Source organism: Elephas maximus, chromosome 17, assembly GCF_024166365.1.
Source record: "Elephas maximus indicus isolate mEleMax1 chromosome 17, mEleMax1 primary haplotype, whole genome shotgun sequence".
Taxonomy (NCBI): Eukaryota; Metazoa; Chordata; class Mammalia; order Proboscidea; family Elephantidae; genus Elephas; species Elephas maximus.
The window spans coordinates 63,225,526-63,239,596 of NC_064835.1; the positions used below are offsets into that span (position 1 = coordinate 63,225,526).

Genomic DNA, 14,071 nt, shown 5'->3' on the forward strand with positions numbered 1-14,071 from the left:
GGTATCTAACAATGACAACAATAACCAAAAACCCATTGCCGTCGAGTCAGTTCCGACTCATGGTGACCTTATGGGTGTGAAATGGTATCTCTTTGTTCCCCTTCATTTTTGAAAGTTATTTTTGATGGGTATAGAATTCTAGGTTTATAGTTTAATTAGCCCATAATACATCATTTCATTGACTTCTGGCTTGCATAGTTTTTGGGGAGAAGTATGCAAACGATCTTTATATTTGTCCCTCTGTGCATATGTGTCTTTTCTCCAGATGTTTTAAAGCTTTTGTCTTTATCATTTGTTTTTAACAGTTTGATTTTGATGTACTTTGGTGTAAATGTGTGTGTATTTATATTGCTTGTAGTTTGTTTAGTTTCTTGGATCTGTGGATTTATAATTTTCATAAAATCTAAAAGATGTTCAGACATTATTTTTCCGTTTTTCTGTCCGTTTCCCTATTTTGGAGCTTACATTACATCTATGTTGGACAGCTTGCTGTTACCTTACAAGTGATTTGAGGATTGGTTCTTTTTTTATTTTTTTCTGTTTATGTTTTATTTTGAATAGATTTTGTTGCTTTGTGTTCAAGTACACTGAGGTTTTTTTTTTTTTTTAATTGCCTGATCAGTGAAATTTTCATTTCGGAGAATATATTTTTCATCTTTAGAAGTTCTCTTTTTTTGGTTTTATTTCTTTTACTTTTGTGTCTTTTAAAAAATACAAGTACAGAGTCATAGCTTTTTAAATGTACTTCTCTCCTAGTTCTATAATTTCTGCAATGTCTGAGTCTCTTTCTGTAGACTTTTTTTTTTCTGGGTTATGGGTCACTTTTTGGAGTTCTTATTATGTCTAGTAATTTTTGATTGAATGTTGGGCGTTTTATTACATTGTTGAGTGTCTGCCCCCCTGGGAGTGTTGGGCTTTGTTTTGGCAAATAGGTTGTTTCCAGATCAATTTAATCCTTTTAAATCCCATTTTAAAATGTTGTTAGGCCCACCTTCATTCCAGGGGTAGTTTAGCTTTACTAAATAAGTAAAATCTGTAATCTACCCTGAATAACCCAGAGATCACCAAGGACTCTCCATCTGGGTGGTCAGAGTTCAGACATCTCCCTGTCTTGTCAGAGCTCTTGAAAGTGTTCATCTTATGTCTTTCCAGCCCTTCTCTCTTAGTTTCTCACATTCTCTTTTCTCTCTCTCTCTTTCTTTGCCTCTCTCTTTCCTTTTATCCCTCCTTCCCTTCCCATGTGTAATTCCAGTTTACCTATGCCTGACATAGTACTCAGCAAAGACTCAAGGGAACTCCTGTGCAGATTTCTGTAGTTCTTTTTCTGCATTGCTTCCATTTTTTTTTGAGTTGGGGGGAACTCTGCCTCACAACTTCAAGTTGCCTTCACTTTCCTAAACTCCTATTTTTGACTCTTTAACTCAGAAAGGGTACGAGACTCTGGGTTTTCCCTCACTATATCAACAATCTGGAAGTCACCTTCACGTAGATAATCTGGGTAATTATTAAACTTACCTTGTTTGTTTCCCTTCTTTCAGAGATCACAGTTCTGTGTTGCATGATGTCCAATATCTGAAAAACAGTTGCCTGATTTATCTTAGCCAGTATTTTATACTTGTTTAAAGTGGGAGGTCAGGTCTGTTCCTTGTTACTTCTTCATGGCTGAAAACCTAGTTACCTTTTTTTTTTTTTAGCTCTAAATATGGATTATATTATTTTATGCTCCCCAAGGGAAGATATCTGACCTTCTTTTTATATCTAGCACATAAAAAAAAAAAATAGAAAGGATTAAATATTTGTTAATCATCGATGTATTTTCTGTGGTGAGAGCTTTTGTTTCTTATTTTTATCTTACTCTGAATATTTTTTAATTTTTTTGGGGTAGTTATGATCCACTTTAAGGGATCACTTATTGGAATTTTAAAACAATCATTATGAAGGAATTCTAGGGCATGGCAAGGAAGTATCTAAATCATTTTTACCCGGATTTAGCATTCCTCTTCTCATGATAGCTTTCAACCATATTTAAGTTATTCAGGCTTCACTTAACCAATTGATAGGATTATTTAGACCTCTTTTCCTGTCTTCTTCCTTTTTTTTCCCTACTTTTATTTCATTTACTTTCTTTCAAAACACATTTCTATTAGAGATAAAGCCTGCATAAGGAGCGAGAGAGTGTGAATGAGCACATGCATGCAAATGAAAATTAGAAATTTGGCTTTAATTCAGTTTTTATAATGTTTGGGGGTTGTCAGATGTAATGTCAAAATCTAGTTTTGGATTCTTCTGGCCACTGGAAGTAGAATTTTTTTTCTTTTGGTGCCTGCTATATATGTGTTTGGAAACCGCGGTGGCATAGTGGTTAAGAGCTACAGCTGCCAACCAGGAGGTCAGCAGTTCGAATCCACCAGGAGCTCCTTGGAAACCCCATGGTGCAGTTCTACCCTGGCCTATAGGGTTGCTGAGTCGGAATTGACTTGATGGGGTGTTTAATTAGCTGTCATTCTTTAACCTGTTACTGTTATGGAAATACACTAGATATTTGAATAAGCTGAAATCTTATTGATCTGTTATAGTTGGAATATGAGTATGCTGGGGAAACAATAATAGGGAAATAAAATGACATTCCTTGTTACTAGGAATCACTGTCTTTTGTACTAATTAGCCTTGAAAAATGTGGAGCTGTTTGACAGACCAGATGTTTCAGCATGCAGCCATGTGTCTCATCAGTGAGTGTGCCTTGTGTCCGCAGGCAACATTGTTGGATTTTTCTCATTCTATAAACAGTGTTCCAAAATATAACTAAGCCCCAAAGTGTGTTTATCTTTTTGGCTTAATTTCTGGCTTTCTATCCAGTCTAAAGTTTCTCTCTAGAGGAATTGCATTTTATTGCACATAGCTCTTCATACCTAATTGTAGTATAAACACCATTCTGTTTACATAAAACCATGTGAATTGTACTGTTTTTGAGTCTGTAAAATTTTAACAAAAGCAACTATTCCTGACTTAACTATATATGTGCATTTATTTTTGAATTTAGGGGGAATAAACCTTTATTCCCTCCATTTATTTGGAGTAAGATTTTGTTTTTTGGAACTTGTTCAGGAAAACATAAAAAGAAATAAAAAAAAGTAAAACCAGTCCCTGGTCTTTAGTTTTTGTGGTATGAAGTGTGTTGGAGCAAGAAGAGCTTCAATTATCTGCTGTGAAATTCATTTTAAAAATCCCAAATAGAGCTATAAGTTGTTTTTTTTTTTAATTCATAAGGATGGAACTGAGTTTTTGCTGTACTATAAAATATCATGGAAAAATGTGAAAATTGGAAAATTAAAAGCATGAAGGAGAGAATTGTCACCCATAATTTTGCTATCCAAACAAAACAAAATAAAACAGAAACCCATGGTTAACATTCTTGTATATATTTTTCTAGTCTATGTGCTTATATGTGTATGTGTGTATTCAGTGATACATATCTTATAAATGCATACAAATTCATCATTTCTACGTGCATATTTATAAATTTGAAAAATCAGATGATTATATGTGCTATTTCTGAAATAATTTTTATTTAACAATATTGTAGATATTTTGCTATTTTGTTAGTCTTTTACTACGTGTGTGTGTGTACATCATAATATATTTAACCAATTCCTTTTTATTAGACATCTAGGTTAATTTTTTAAGTTTGCTTAAAAACAAAAAACAAAACAAAACTACAATTCAAGACTCTGAGTGGTGCAATTGGTTAACACGCTAGCCTGCTAACTGGAAGGTTGGAGGTTCAGGTATACCCAGCGGTGCTTTGGAAAAAAGGCTTGGTGATCTACTTCTGAAAAGTCAGCCATTGACACCTCCTGGAGCACAGCTCTGCTCTGACACAAGTGGGTGTTGCTATGAGTCCAAATGACTTGTTGGCAGCTGGTTTGGTTTATCTTTTGTACATCTGATATTATTTAGAAGTGGAATTGTTGAGAATACCCATTTTGCTAAAATTCTCCATTGAAACTTTGTGTCATTAGAAGAAAAATATTTGGCTAGCAGACTATCAGTTTCCATTTATTGAAACCCTTGACGATAATACACATTATCTTTTCAGAAACCTTTGGCAGTTTGAGTGACAAAATTGTGTTTTTGATTTGCATTTCTTCACATTAATTTCATATTTTTAAAAAATATGTTGCCCATTTTTTGTTCTTTCGTGAATTTTCTTTGTTCAGTGCTATTTTTTTAACTCAAGTTTATTAATATTTCCTATATATGTTGCAGATAATCTTTACTACTTTGCTTGTTTCCTCTTTATTATTTTATTTTGTTCTTTTTATACATAAGTTATTTTAGGTTCTTACCTAGTCAACTTTATCAATCTTAGTTTTATTCTCCCTTGTATGCTATGAAAGTTTTTCTACCTATCAGATAAATAGTGTTTCTTTTATTATTATGAAATGTCTGTCTTTGTTTCTAGCAATAGTTCTTGTCTTAAAGTCTATTGTGATTGGCTGTTTTCCAGAGCCCTGATAGAGTTCTTTTTGACAATTTTGTCTAGTTTTTGGTTGTTTTTTGAGAAGAAGAGTTGCCAAACTCTTCCCTCTGCCATAGCTGGAAGTCTAGCCTTGGTACTTAATTATATAGGATAATTTTTGAGATGATAATATTTTTTAATTCTTTATATAATGGACATCATTGATAGATTTTCTAAATTCTTGGGATAAAAGAATTTTTGGTTATAATATACTAGACTTTTAATTTATGTATTAATCTTTAATGATTTGAGATTTTTCCATTGTTCTCATTAAAACTTAATAGTAGATTTGTCTTAATATGTACTGAAAACTAATTCAGAAATTTTGCCTGAGGAATATATCTGTGACCCTGAAGAAAACCGAGTTGAGCTGAAAGTGATCAATTCCTTTCGTAGGCACTATCCTGCACTGAAAACTCTGGAGCACTTAGAGCATACTTATCTGCCTCAAGTGAGCCATTATCGATTCTGCAAGGTGATGGTGGACAACATCCCCAAACTTCGCGAAGAAATAAAAGACGTTTCTATGTCCGATCTCAAAGACTTTCTGGAGAGTATCCGCAAACATTCAGACAAAATTGGAGAGACCGCCATGAAGCAAGTAGGTTTTGTGTTTGTGATAGGTTGGCCATTGGCTTTACAAATATTCAGTTAAACGTAAGTTTTTCTTTACCAAGTATCTTAATTATTGCTTATCTTGTCATTTTAGGGAAGTTTTTTTGTCTTTATGGGGACTAGTGCGACAACTGACTAGTATTTTGCTCTGTGGGTGTTCAGTAAATGCTGTTTGATTGTGATGGTTTATATTTTGGATTTGAAGAGATCTTCTGTTTTTTTAAAGTACTTTCCTTGATTTTGGTTATGATTTGAAGCCCAAGAGCTTTTAAAGTTGTCTTCTTACTTAATGACCTAATCAACAGGTGTTAATGAAAAAAGACTTATTAGGAAATCCTGTGAATTATGATCATAGAGGGGATTTTTTTATAGCTGTAAGTTAACAAATGTATTAGAAATCTTTAAGTTAAAAAAAAAAATCTCTAAGTGACCAAAGCTACATGGAATATCTGAATTTCTTTATAATTATGAATAAAAGAGCAGTAATAGTAATGATTTTCAGTACTACTTGCTCTTTTGAAATTTAAATCACATTGATTTTATTGAAGTTTCTCGGTTTACCTGATTATGTAGCCACCTATTTTGGGATAAGAAATAGAAGTTTTAGTTGTTTATGGAAAATGATTCTTGGTTCTATAAACAACTGTGTTCTTGAAAAGTCATGTGTAATTCTTATCATCTGGGGGGAATAAGGGAGTAGATTATATTTGGGGTTATATTTTAGGTCTCAGCTAGCCTTACTAATCTTTCCAGTATCTGTTTAATTCTGCAAAAGAGATTTGCCAATTACCCTTTCCTAAGGGAGTGCTTTTTTTTTTTTTTTAAGGGAGTGCAGATAAACTTGTTTCTGTTATTCTTTTTCTTCTTTTCAGTTTTGTCAGTGTTAAACTTTACAAAGTGCAACGTTTAAAATTAGTTGATGACAAACTTCTGATAGAAATAGATATTTCATGTCTTCTTGTAGTGTTATAATAACAAAATTAATCATTAAAAATATACTTTTGTGCTGTTGAGTGTATTTTGAGTATAGGAATGAAGGTATCTTGTGAGACAAGTCTTTGAGTATTGTAGTTGATTAATATTTCCTAAATTTTCAAAATATAGAAGAGTATAGTACAAAGCTTCTGGAAGCTTCCTTTCTTAAAGTTGCTTTTCTAAGCCTTAGCTTGAGAAATTAACTTTACTTCCCTTTTGATGAAAGAGAGGACTCTGTGAAGAATATTATTACCTCATTCAATGAATAATATTATTTGGTCTTACTCCTTGATTATCCGAAGAAATTAAGGCCCAGGGGAGAGAAGTAATTTGTTCAATTTCAGACAATTGTAAAGGTCAGAGCCTATAGTAGAATTCAGGTCAGATTGGAGTGAATTTGTCCACTATGGCACTCAATTTGTATAAATTATTAGTTGTTTGCTATTTTTTGGTCATATAAAGAGATGGTGAAGAAGCCTTTTATGAATTTGGAGTTTATTAATTGACTGATAACCCTTCGTTCCTCATATAAAAGTTTTCATCTCCAGTATGGATTTTACTACATATATTATTACCCTATGTTATGAATCGACTCGACAGCACTGGGTTTTTTGGTTTTTTGTTATGGTGTATATAAGATCCTTGAGTAAAGATATCTTTCACCTTTTTAAATCTTCTGTTGATGTTGTTGCCATGGAGTTGATTCTGGCTCATAGCAAACCTATAATGACAGGATAGAACTGCCCCATAAGAGTTTTCTAGGCTGTAATCTTTACAGGAGCAGATCACTAAGTCTTTTCTCCCAGGGAGCTGATGGTGGGCTTGAACTGCCTACCTTTCAGTTAGCAACCAAGCGCTTAACCATTGCACCACTAGGGCTCTTAAATCTTCTTTAGTACCTAGAAAGTAAGTAAAGTAGGAGAGAGAGGCACTGTTACATACTTTGTACATAGTAGGTGTTCAAGAAGTATTTATTTGAATTAATAGATGTTAGAAAAGAGGAAAAGGAAATGGCTTGTTTCTCATGTATGTCAAGCTCAAAATGATTTTTTTCATTGTGATGGTTTTCTTCTCAATGATGGTTTAGGGACTTAGAATGTTTCTATTATGTGGCTCTGCCATCTTTAATATGGCTTCCAGGATTAGTGCAGAAAGGGAAAGACAAAAGAGAGTTTTTAGGGCTACGTGGAAATAGCACATGTCTATTAACCACATTCCATTGGCCAGAGCTTCATTATATGGCTATACCTATCAGTAAGGGGGAGTCTCTGGTTGTTACAAATGATTAAGCACTCAACTACTAGCCAAAAGTTTGGCAGTTCATACTCACCCAGTGGTGCCTTGGAAGAGAGGCCTGGCAATTACAGCTAGGAAAACCCTATGGAGCAGTTTTGCGCCGTACAAATGGGGTCACCATGAGTCAGAATCAATTTGGTGGCAACTAACAACAACAACAATCTCTAAAGGAGGCTGGGAAGTGTAATCTTGCTCTGTCTCTAAGAAGAGGAGAACACAGATTTGGTAAATAGTAGTTAGTCTCTCCCATAGTCTACCCTTCGCTCTTTCTTCCATACATAGAACACACTCACCCATTCCCTAAGAGAGACAACCAGCATCTCATCTAGTCACTACATCCATCTCAAAGTCTAGTATTTTCCAGTGATGCTCAGTCCTCTCCATTAGATCCAGATGGGGCTCTTCATGGACTGATGACGGGTGAACTAAAATGACAAGTTATCTGCATCTCTGTCTTCACTCCCCACCTCCCTAATGTACAGTGATGAAGCTGGAGTAGGATAACCACACAATAAAAGTTTTGATTTACAAAAGGGAAGAGTAGAAGACACGCTGTATTCACTGTTCCATAGCAAATCATGTAATTTTCTTGGGCAGACATTGAGAAGTCCTTCTGGCCTGGTTATGGGGAAATTCCTTGCCTAGACCTTATTTCTGTGGAAGGAACTGGTTTGTCGATTGTTCTCCTGGGCTACTGGCTATACCCTCTAAGAGATTTTTCCTTGTCTATATTTCCCTATGTACGCTTCAGAAAGATCTAAATTTTCTTAAAAGGTGTACTTCTCTCTCACTCTTTATATATCTACATCTGCATCTCTCTCTCTCTGTTTCTCTCTCTGTATATATCAGTTTCTGTTTTCTGCTCCTGCACATTTAGGGGCCTGAGGGTTTTAAGGTTCTGAACAGTCAAAGGTTTGTTTAGTCCAGATTTGTGGGGTTTTTTTTGGCATTATAATTCCCTCCAAAACTTAGTAGGCTTCTGATCTGTTTCTTTCCAATAGGTTCTATGTGGAAAACATACCCAGTGTTTTTCCCTTGATGTAATTTTCAAGATTAATTTTTTTTCCTTCTTTGATTGGGGGAGTAGTGGAAATAGAGAAGCATGGCCCTTGTCTTTTGCCGCTTTCTCAATTTAATGGCCCTACTTTGAAGCTTTGAAGCTAGGAACCCAGGTAGTGCAGTGGTTAAGTGCTCAGTTGCTAACTGAGAGGTTGGTGGTTCGAACCCACCAGCTGCTCTGCTGGAGAAAGATGTGGCAGTGTGCTTCCTTAAAGATTACAGCCTTGGAAATCCTTTAGGGCAGTTCTACTTTGTCCTATAGGAATCGACTCCACGGCTTGGGTTTGGTTTGGTTTTGGGACTCTGAGGCTACATGAAACCATGGATGAGAAGACCACACCTTAATGTGATCTTTGCTTCAGGAGTAAGTCACTTCACTCAATTAGAAGTCATCCTGAAGCTTTACTCAAGCCTTTTCCTTTCTCTCACTGTTTGGGATCTGTATGTATTCAGCTTTCTAGCTAGCCACCTGAGGGCTGTTTCTTGACTTCCTCTGTGTCGTTCTGCAAACCAGCCAATCTTTTCGGACCTCATCTGTTTTATGTATTATGAAAGTAAATGCTAATACATGCTGTAACTCTGACTCTGCATTCACTTCTAGAGGTGTAGGCTCAGTAGGCATTGATTCACATTTTATTATAGGCTCCAGCTTTACCAGTTGTTTTGTCATAGTATTACAGAACTCTGTAGCACTTCAGCCTGTTAAATATACAGGTAGTCCCCGACTTAACGGTGTATTTGAGCTATGACGAACCTCACTGACGAACCACACTTAGGACCGTCCGTTTTTTGGGTACATTTTATCATTAGTAATATGTACTACGTACAGTGTTGCGGTGTGTAATTTACTGATGTTATCATTCTCATGCCAACCCACAAAGGCAAATAAAGATCAGATTTGTAAAGATACTGATAATAAAAGGCAATAATAATGAAAACTAAAAAAAAAAAAAAAAAGTGAAGTATTTGAGTTACGTCATGACCAACTTATGATGGAGTCATTGGAATAGAACTCTGTCATAGTCGGGGGCTACCTGTGTATTCTTGCTACCTGCTGTCTGGCCACTAAACCAATGTCACTTACTTTAGTTTTTCTTCTTATGACAGCCCCATGTTTTCAACGCTAGTTTCTGTATTCATTAAATAATGCCTTCTGCAACAGCCAAACTCCATAATATCACTATAGAAGTTTTATTTTTTGCTCATGTAAAATCCAAAATGGTTGTTCCTGGTGGGGTGACCCTCCTCTAGGTGATCATCAGGGGATCCAGGAGTTCTCTAACTTGTAGCTCTACCACTTCAACATGTGGCATATATGGTTGCAGCAGAATGGAAAAGAGAGAAATAATACCTGGAGGTTTTTTTTTTATGGGCCAGGCCTGAAAGTGACACGTACTGCTTCTGCCAACATTACATTGGCTACAGCTCAGTTATACAGTCAAACACTGCAAAGGAGACTTGGAAATACAGTCTAGCTATGTGATCAGGAGGAAGAAGAAATAGATTTGGTGAGCAGCTAGCTAGTCTTTGCCACAACCTACTAATGTATAGAACCCTAGAAAGATTTATCTTCCATGTCTCTTGCTTTTTTTCTTCATAGTTTTCATCTCTGTCATCCCCCGCCATGTGTTCGCCTTCTAATTTACCGATTTATTTTTTATTGTTGGTGCTGCTATTCAGAACCTTATTATTATTTTTTTTAGCTCAGTAACCATAGTTTTTAATTTAAGTAATTTGTTTTTGTTCTTATATTGTTCTTTTATAATAGTATCTTGGTTTTTAAAAAATTCTAAGCAGTATTCTCTAGACTCATACTGAGAAAACAGATTTGAAAGTCTGAATACTTGATAGTTGGTTTGGGCTCCTCTAGAAATTATGTAGATAACTCTGCTTTATCTCCAAGGACATTTCTCTCTTCCTTCTTTCACTCCCTGTATTATAATCTAAAACTGCTTCTTGTCCAATTTTATCAAAGATAAAATGCAAAAAAATATGATTTGAGGCTTTTCTGAAGGATATGTAGTCTGTCCATTTTTTATGTAGCCTGTCCATTCCTCTGTAGTCAAGGCGTTCTATTGTCTCTGGATAAGCTTTACTACAGGGAAGATCTTTACTCCGCGTATTGTAGGCAGAATTCTAAGATGGTTCCCAAGATTCCACCTGCTGGTGTGCACACTTCATATAATTCCTTCCCCTTGAGCATATACTTTTTTTTTTTTTTCCTGATGGTATTGGATTGAAAGTATTTAGAAGATCCACCCCTGGGTTCTGCCATGGGAAATAGAACCATATTTAAAGCAGGCATGAAGACTTACCTTTTTTTCCTACCACATTTTCTGTGTTGATCTTCCTGGGTGCTCCCAAAATAACTGTATATCTCTATTTTGAAATTATCACTTCAGCATGAAGCGATTTTATAAAAAATGTCTAAAGAAGTTCTTTGTTAATTGTCCACTATTTTCTAGCTTTCCTATTGAAGCGGCTTTTTGTAATTCACTGTTATGGAATTGATTTGTGCAGGAGGGAAGTTCTGTATTTCTTATTTTGATTAGTTTGCCTTAGGCTTTGTGGGGCTAAATAACATTTGTAATGTAAACATTCTTGGCTAGGTTGATTTCTGTGTGAGGCCCTTTAACAAAGGGAAGGATTTATTTACTTTTAAAATTCTGACTTGCCTTTGCCAAATTATATGGGTTATGTAACTGATGCTTAGGAAAGGAACTGGCTGCCTATAAAAGAGATTGAAGGCTTCTAGGCATTTTTCCTTTAGTAAGTGATTTTAAAGAAACTGACCCTTGGGTGAAATTAGTTGTCACCATGATTCTTTAAACTCTTGACTTTCTTTGGTTAAACCTTGACTAGAGCTGGATGCTATGCAAAACCTCCACAGAATGTGGCCTTTAGAGTCGTGAAGTTTGTCTTAAGTTAGTCTGGTATTCCTTGATTATTTTATGTACTTTTTTTCTTCTTGATTTTGGTATTTATATAGTTCTATTTTTTGCTCCTGGCCCTTTTGCCTATATGGATGGTCTGGGGATAGGGTAGGGGTATGGGAGAGCTATTCTGGGGATTTTTGAAGTAGGTCGGACCCAGTAACTTATGATACATAGTACAATTTTAGGAAGAATCTAAAGAGGATAGTGTGGTATTGATGTTAGTTTACTTTGAAGTAATTTGGTAGTTAACAGAACGGACATTAGAGTTTGGTTTAGACTCCTAGTTTCGTCATTTGCTAGCTGTGTGATGAGAAACTGTTTTGATTCTTCTGGAATCCAGATTTCTGGGTCCATGGAGTTAGGGTGACTCACCAAGGCCATTTGACTTGCTGTCCTTTTGAACCTTGAGCCTTTGAGGAACTGGTTTTCCTGGAGCCACCTTTGGGTCAAACAGTAGCCTAGTAAGCAGCTTAGAGGGGACTGTTTTGCCCTTGGCATTGGGCCGTTTTGGAGAATTGTCTATGTGCAGCCAGTTTTGAGAAGCAGGAATTCCAGGGTCTGACTGGAAGCAGTGTTTTAGGATATATGGCGTGCCCTTAATAACTTCGTTTTTACAACTGACTGACCCTGAAGCCCTGCACGTGCTCTGAGAAGCCAACCTCGAAGTAATTTACAGTGATCCTCAGGAGACTACTCTGCCCAGACCCTGCCTATGTAACCTGCCACTGTTCCTTCTTTAGGAGCCCTGGTGACGCAGTGGTTAAGTGCTCAGCTGTATACCGAGAGGTTGGCAGTTCGAACCCACCAGCTAATCCATGGGAAAAAGATGTGGCAGTCTGCTTCCATAAAGATTACAGCCTTTGAAACCCAATAGGAAAGTTTATACTGTCCCGTAGGGTCAGTATGGGTTGGAATCGACTCAGTGGCAACAGGTTATCCCCTCTTCGGTGTATGTTTCCGATGCTTTGGGTTTGATGTTGTCTGATTGGAATCTTATGTACTCACAATAAATTTATTGTTACACTAATTTTTGGTGTTTCTCTGCACATTTAGGTGTGAACGGTTTTTAACAGAGCGCACAAGTTGAAAGGACACTGTTTCTCAGACTGCCAGATAGGGAGATGCCACCTGCAAACTTAGGCATCCACTTGGCACCCTTATTTCTGACCTGTTGACCACAAGTTTGGGGTTTTCCCACTCTCCCTTCAGGATGCCATCTGCAAGGTTGGGATCTTCTTCTGGGCTCCTCACTTTTACCTGCTGACTGCCGTTACTCCTTTGCATTCAGTGATTCTCAGGAATGACTCAGAGAACTCATAGAAGGTACTATACTTATGATTACTGATCTAAAGCAAAAGGATTCAAATCAGGATTATCATAAGGAAGAGATGCATGGATGAGGTCTGGGATGGTTCCTAATGTGGAGCTTCCATGTCCCAAAGAGGTGACATCACCTCTTCACTAACCAGGAAGCTCTTGAGCCTCAGTGTTGAGAACCTTTATTGGTTGCATTCATTATGTAGTCTTGATTGAGGCCTCATTGCATATGCATGATAGGTTGAATTATGCCTCCTGAGGTTAGCTGATACCAGCTGGTCTTTCTGGACTGGGCAGCCCTTACTCATTAGCACAAATTCTGAGGTATTGCTTAGATTAATAAAGGTGCCTCAATTACTCAGGAAATTCAAAAGGTTTAGAGTTATTTCTCAGGAAACAAGGATGAGACCACATTATTTTAGGTAAAGATAAACTCTTTACATCATAGTCTGTGAACGTGGTTTTGTGGTATGTGCATCTTAAAATAGACCTGTTGCTTAGAAAATCTAGAGAAAGGGCAGTTTTTACATCACTTATACCATCTGTCATAAATAAAATAGGTTTCAGTTATTTTGAGATTAAATTTTTTAGAGAATGTTACTTTTACTGGACCCTGGCTTGTACTAAAGAGCAATAATAATTAAAACAATGTAATATTACAGGAATAATTCAAATAGACCCAAATATATGTAAGAATTTAATAAGTGATAAAGACTGTGTCATGGATTGAATTGTGTCCCCCCAAAATACCTGTCAACTTAGCTGGGCCATGGTTCTCAGTATTGCGTGATTGTCCACCATTTTATGATTATCCACAATTTTATGTGATTTTCCTATATGTTGTAACTCCTATCACTATGATGTAATAAGATGGATTAGCGGCAGTTATATGGATGAGGTCTACAAGATTAGGTACTGTCTCAAGTCAATCTCTTTTGAGATATAAAAGAGAGAAGCAAGCAGAGAGACATGGGGACCTCATACCACCAGGAAAGCAGTGCTGGTAGTAGAGTGCATCCTTTGGACCTGAGGTTCCTGTGCTGAGGTGCTCCCAGACTAAGGGAAGACTGATGACAAGAACCTTTCTCCAGAGCTGACAGACAGAGAAAGCCTTCCCCTGGAGCCAGCACCCTGAATTCAGACTTCTAGCCTACTAGACTGTGAGAGGATAAACTTCTCTTTGTTAAAGCCCTGTCCACTTGTGGTATTTCTGTTATAGCAGCACTAGATGCCCAAGACAGATGGTATAATGCAAGAGGCACCAAAACCAATCAAACCCACTGCTGTCGAGTCAATCCTGACTCATAGCAACCCTATAGGACAGAGTAGAACTGCCCCACAGGGTTTCCAAGGA

The 14,071-nt window shown here is 36.6% G+C and overlaps 1 protein-coding gene across 6 annotated transcripts in view; it reads left to right on the plus strand.

Moving 5' to 3' along the window:
- Nucleotides 1-14,071, plus strand: part of EXOC6B (exocyst complex component 6B) — a 713,117-nt gene that overhangs the window by 141,956 nt on the left and 557,090 nt on the right. For all 6 annotated transcript variants that reach the window (XM_049856497.1, XM_049856495.1, XM_049856493.1 and 3 more), the window contains exon 6: nt 4,916-5,120. In XM_049856497.1, coding sequence (XP_049712454.1) covers nt 4,916-5,120 — 205 coding nt within the window. The remainder of the gene's footprint in view (nt 1-4,915; nt 5,121-14,071) is intronic.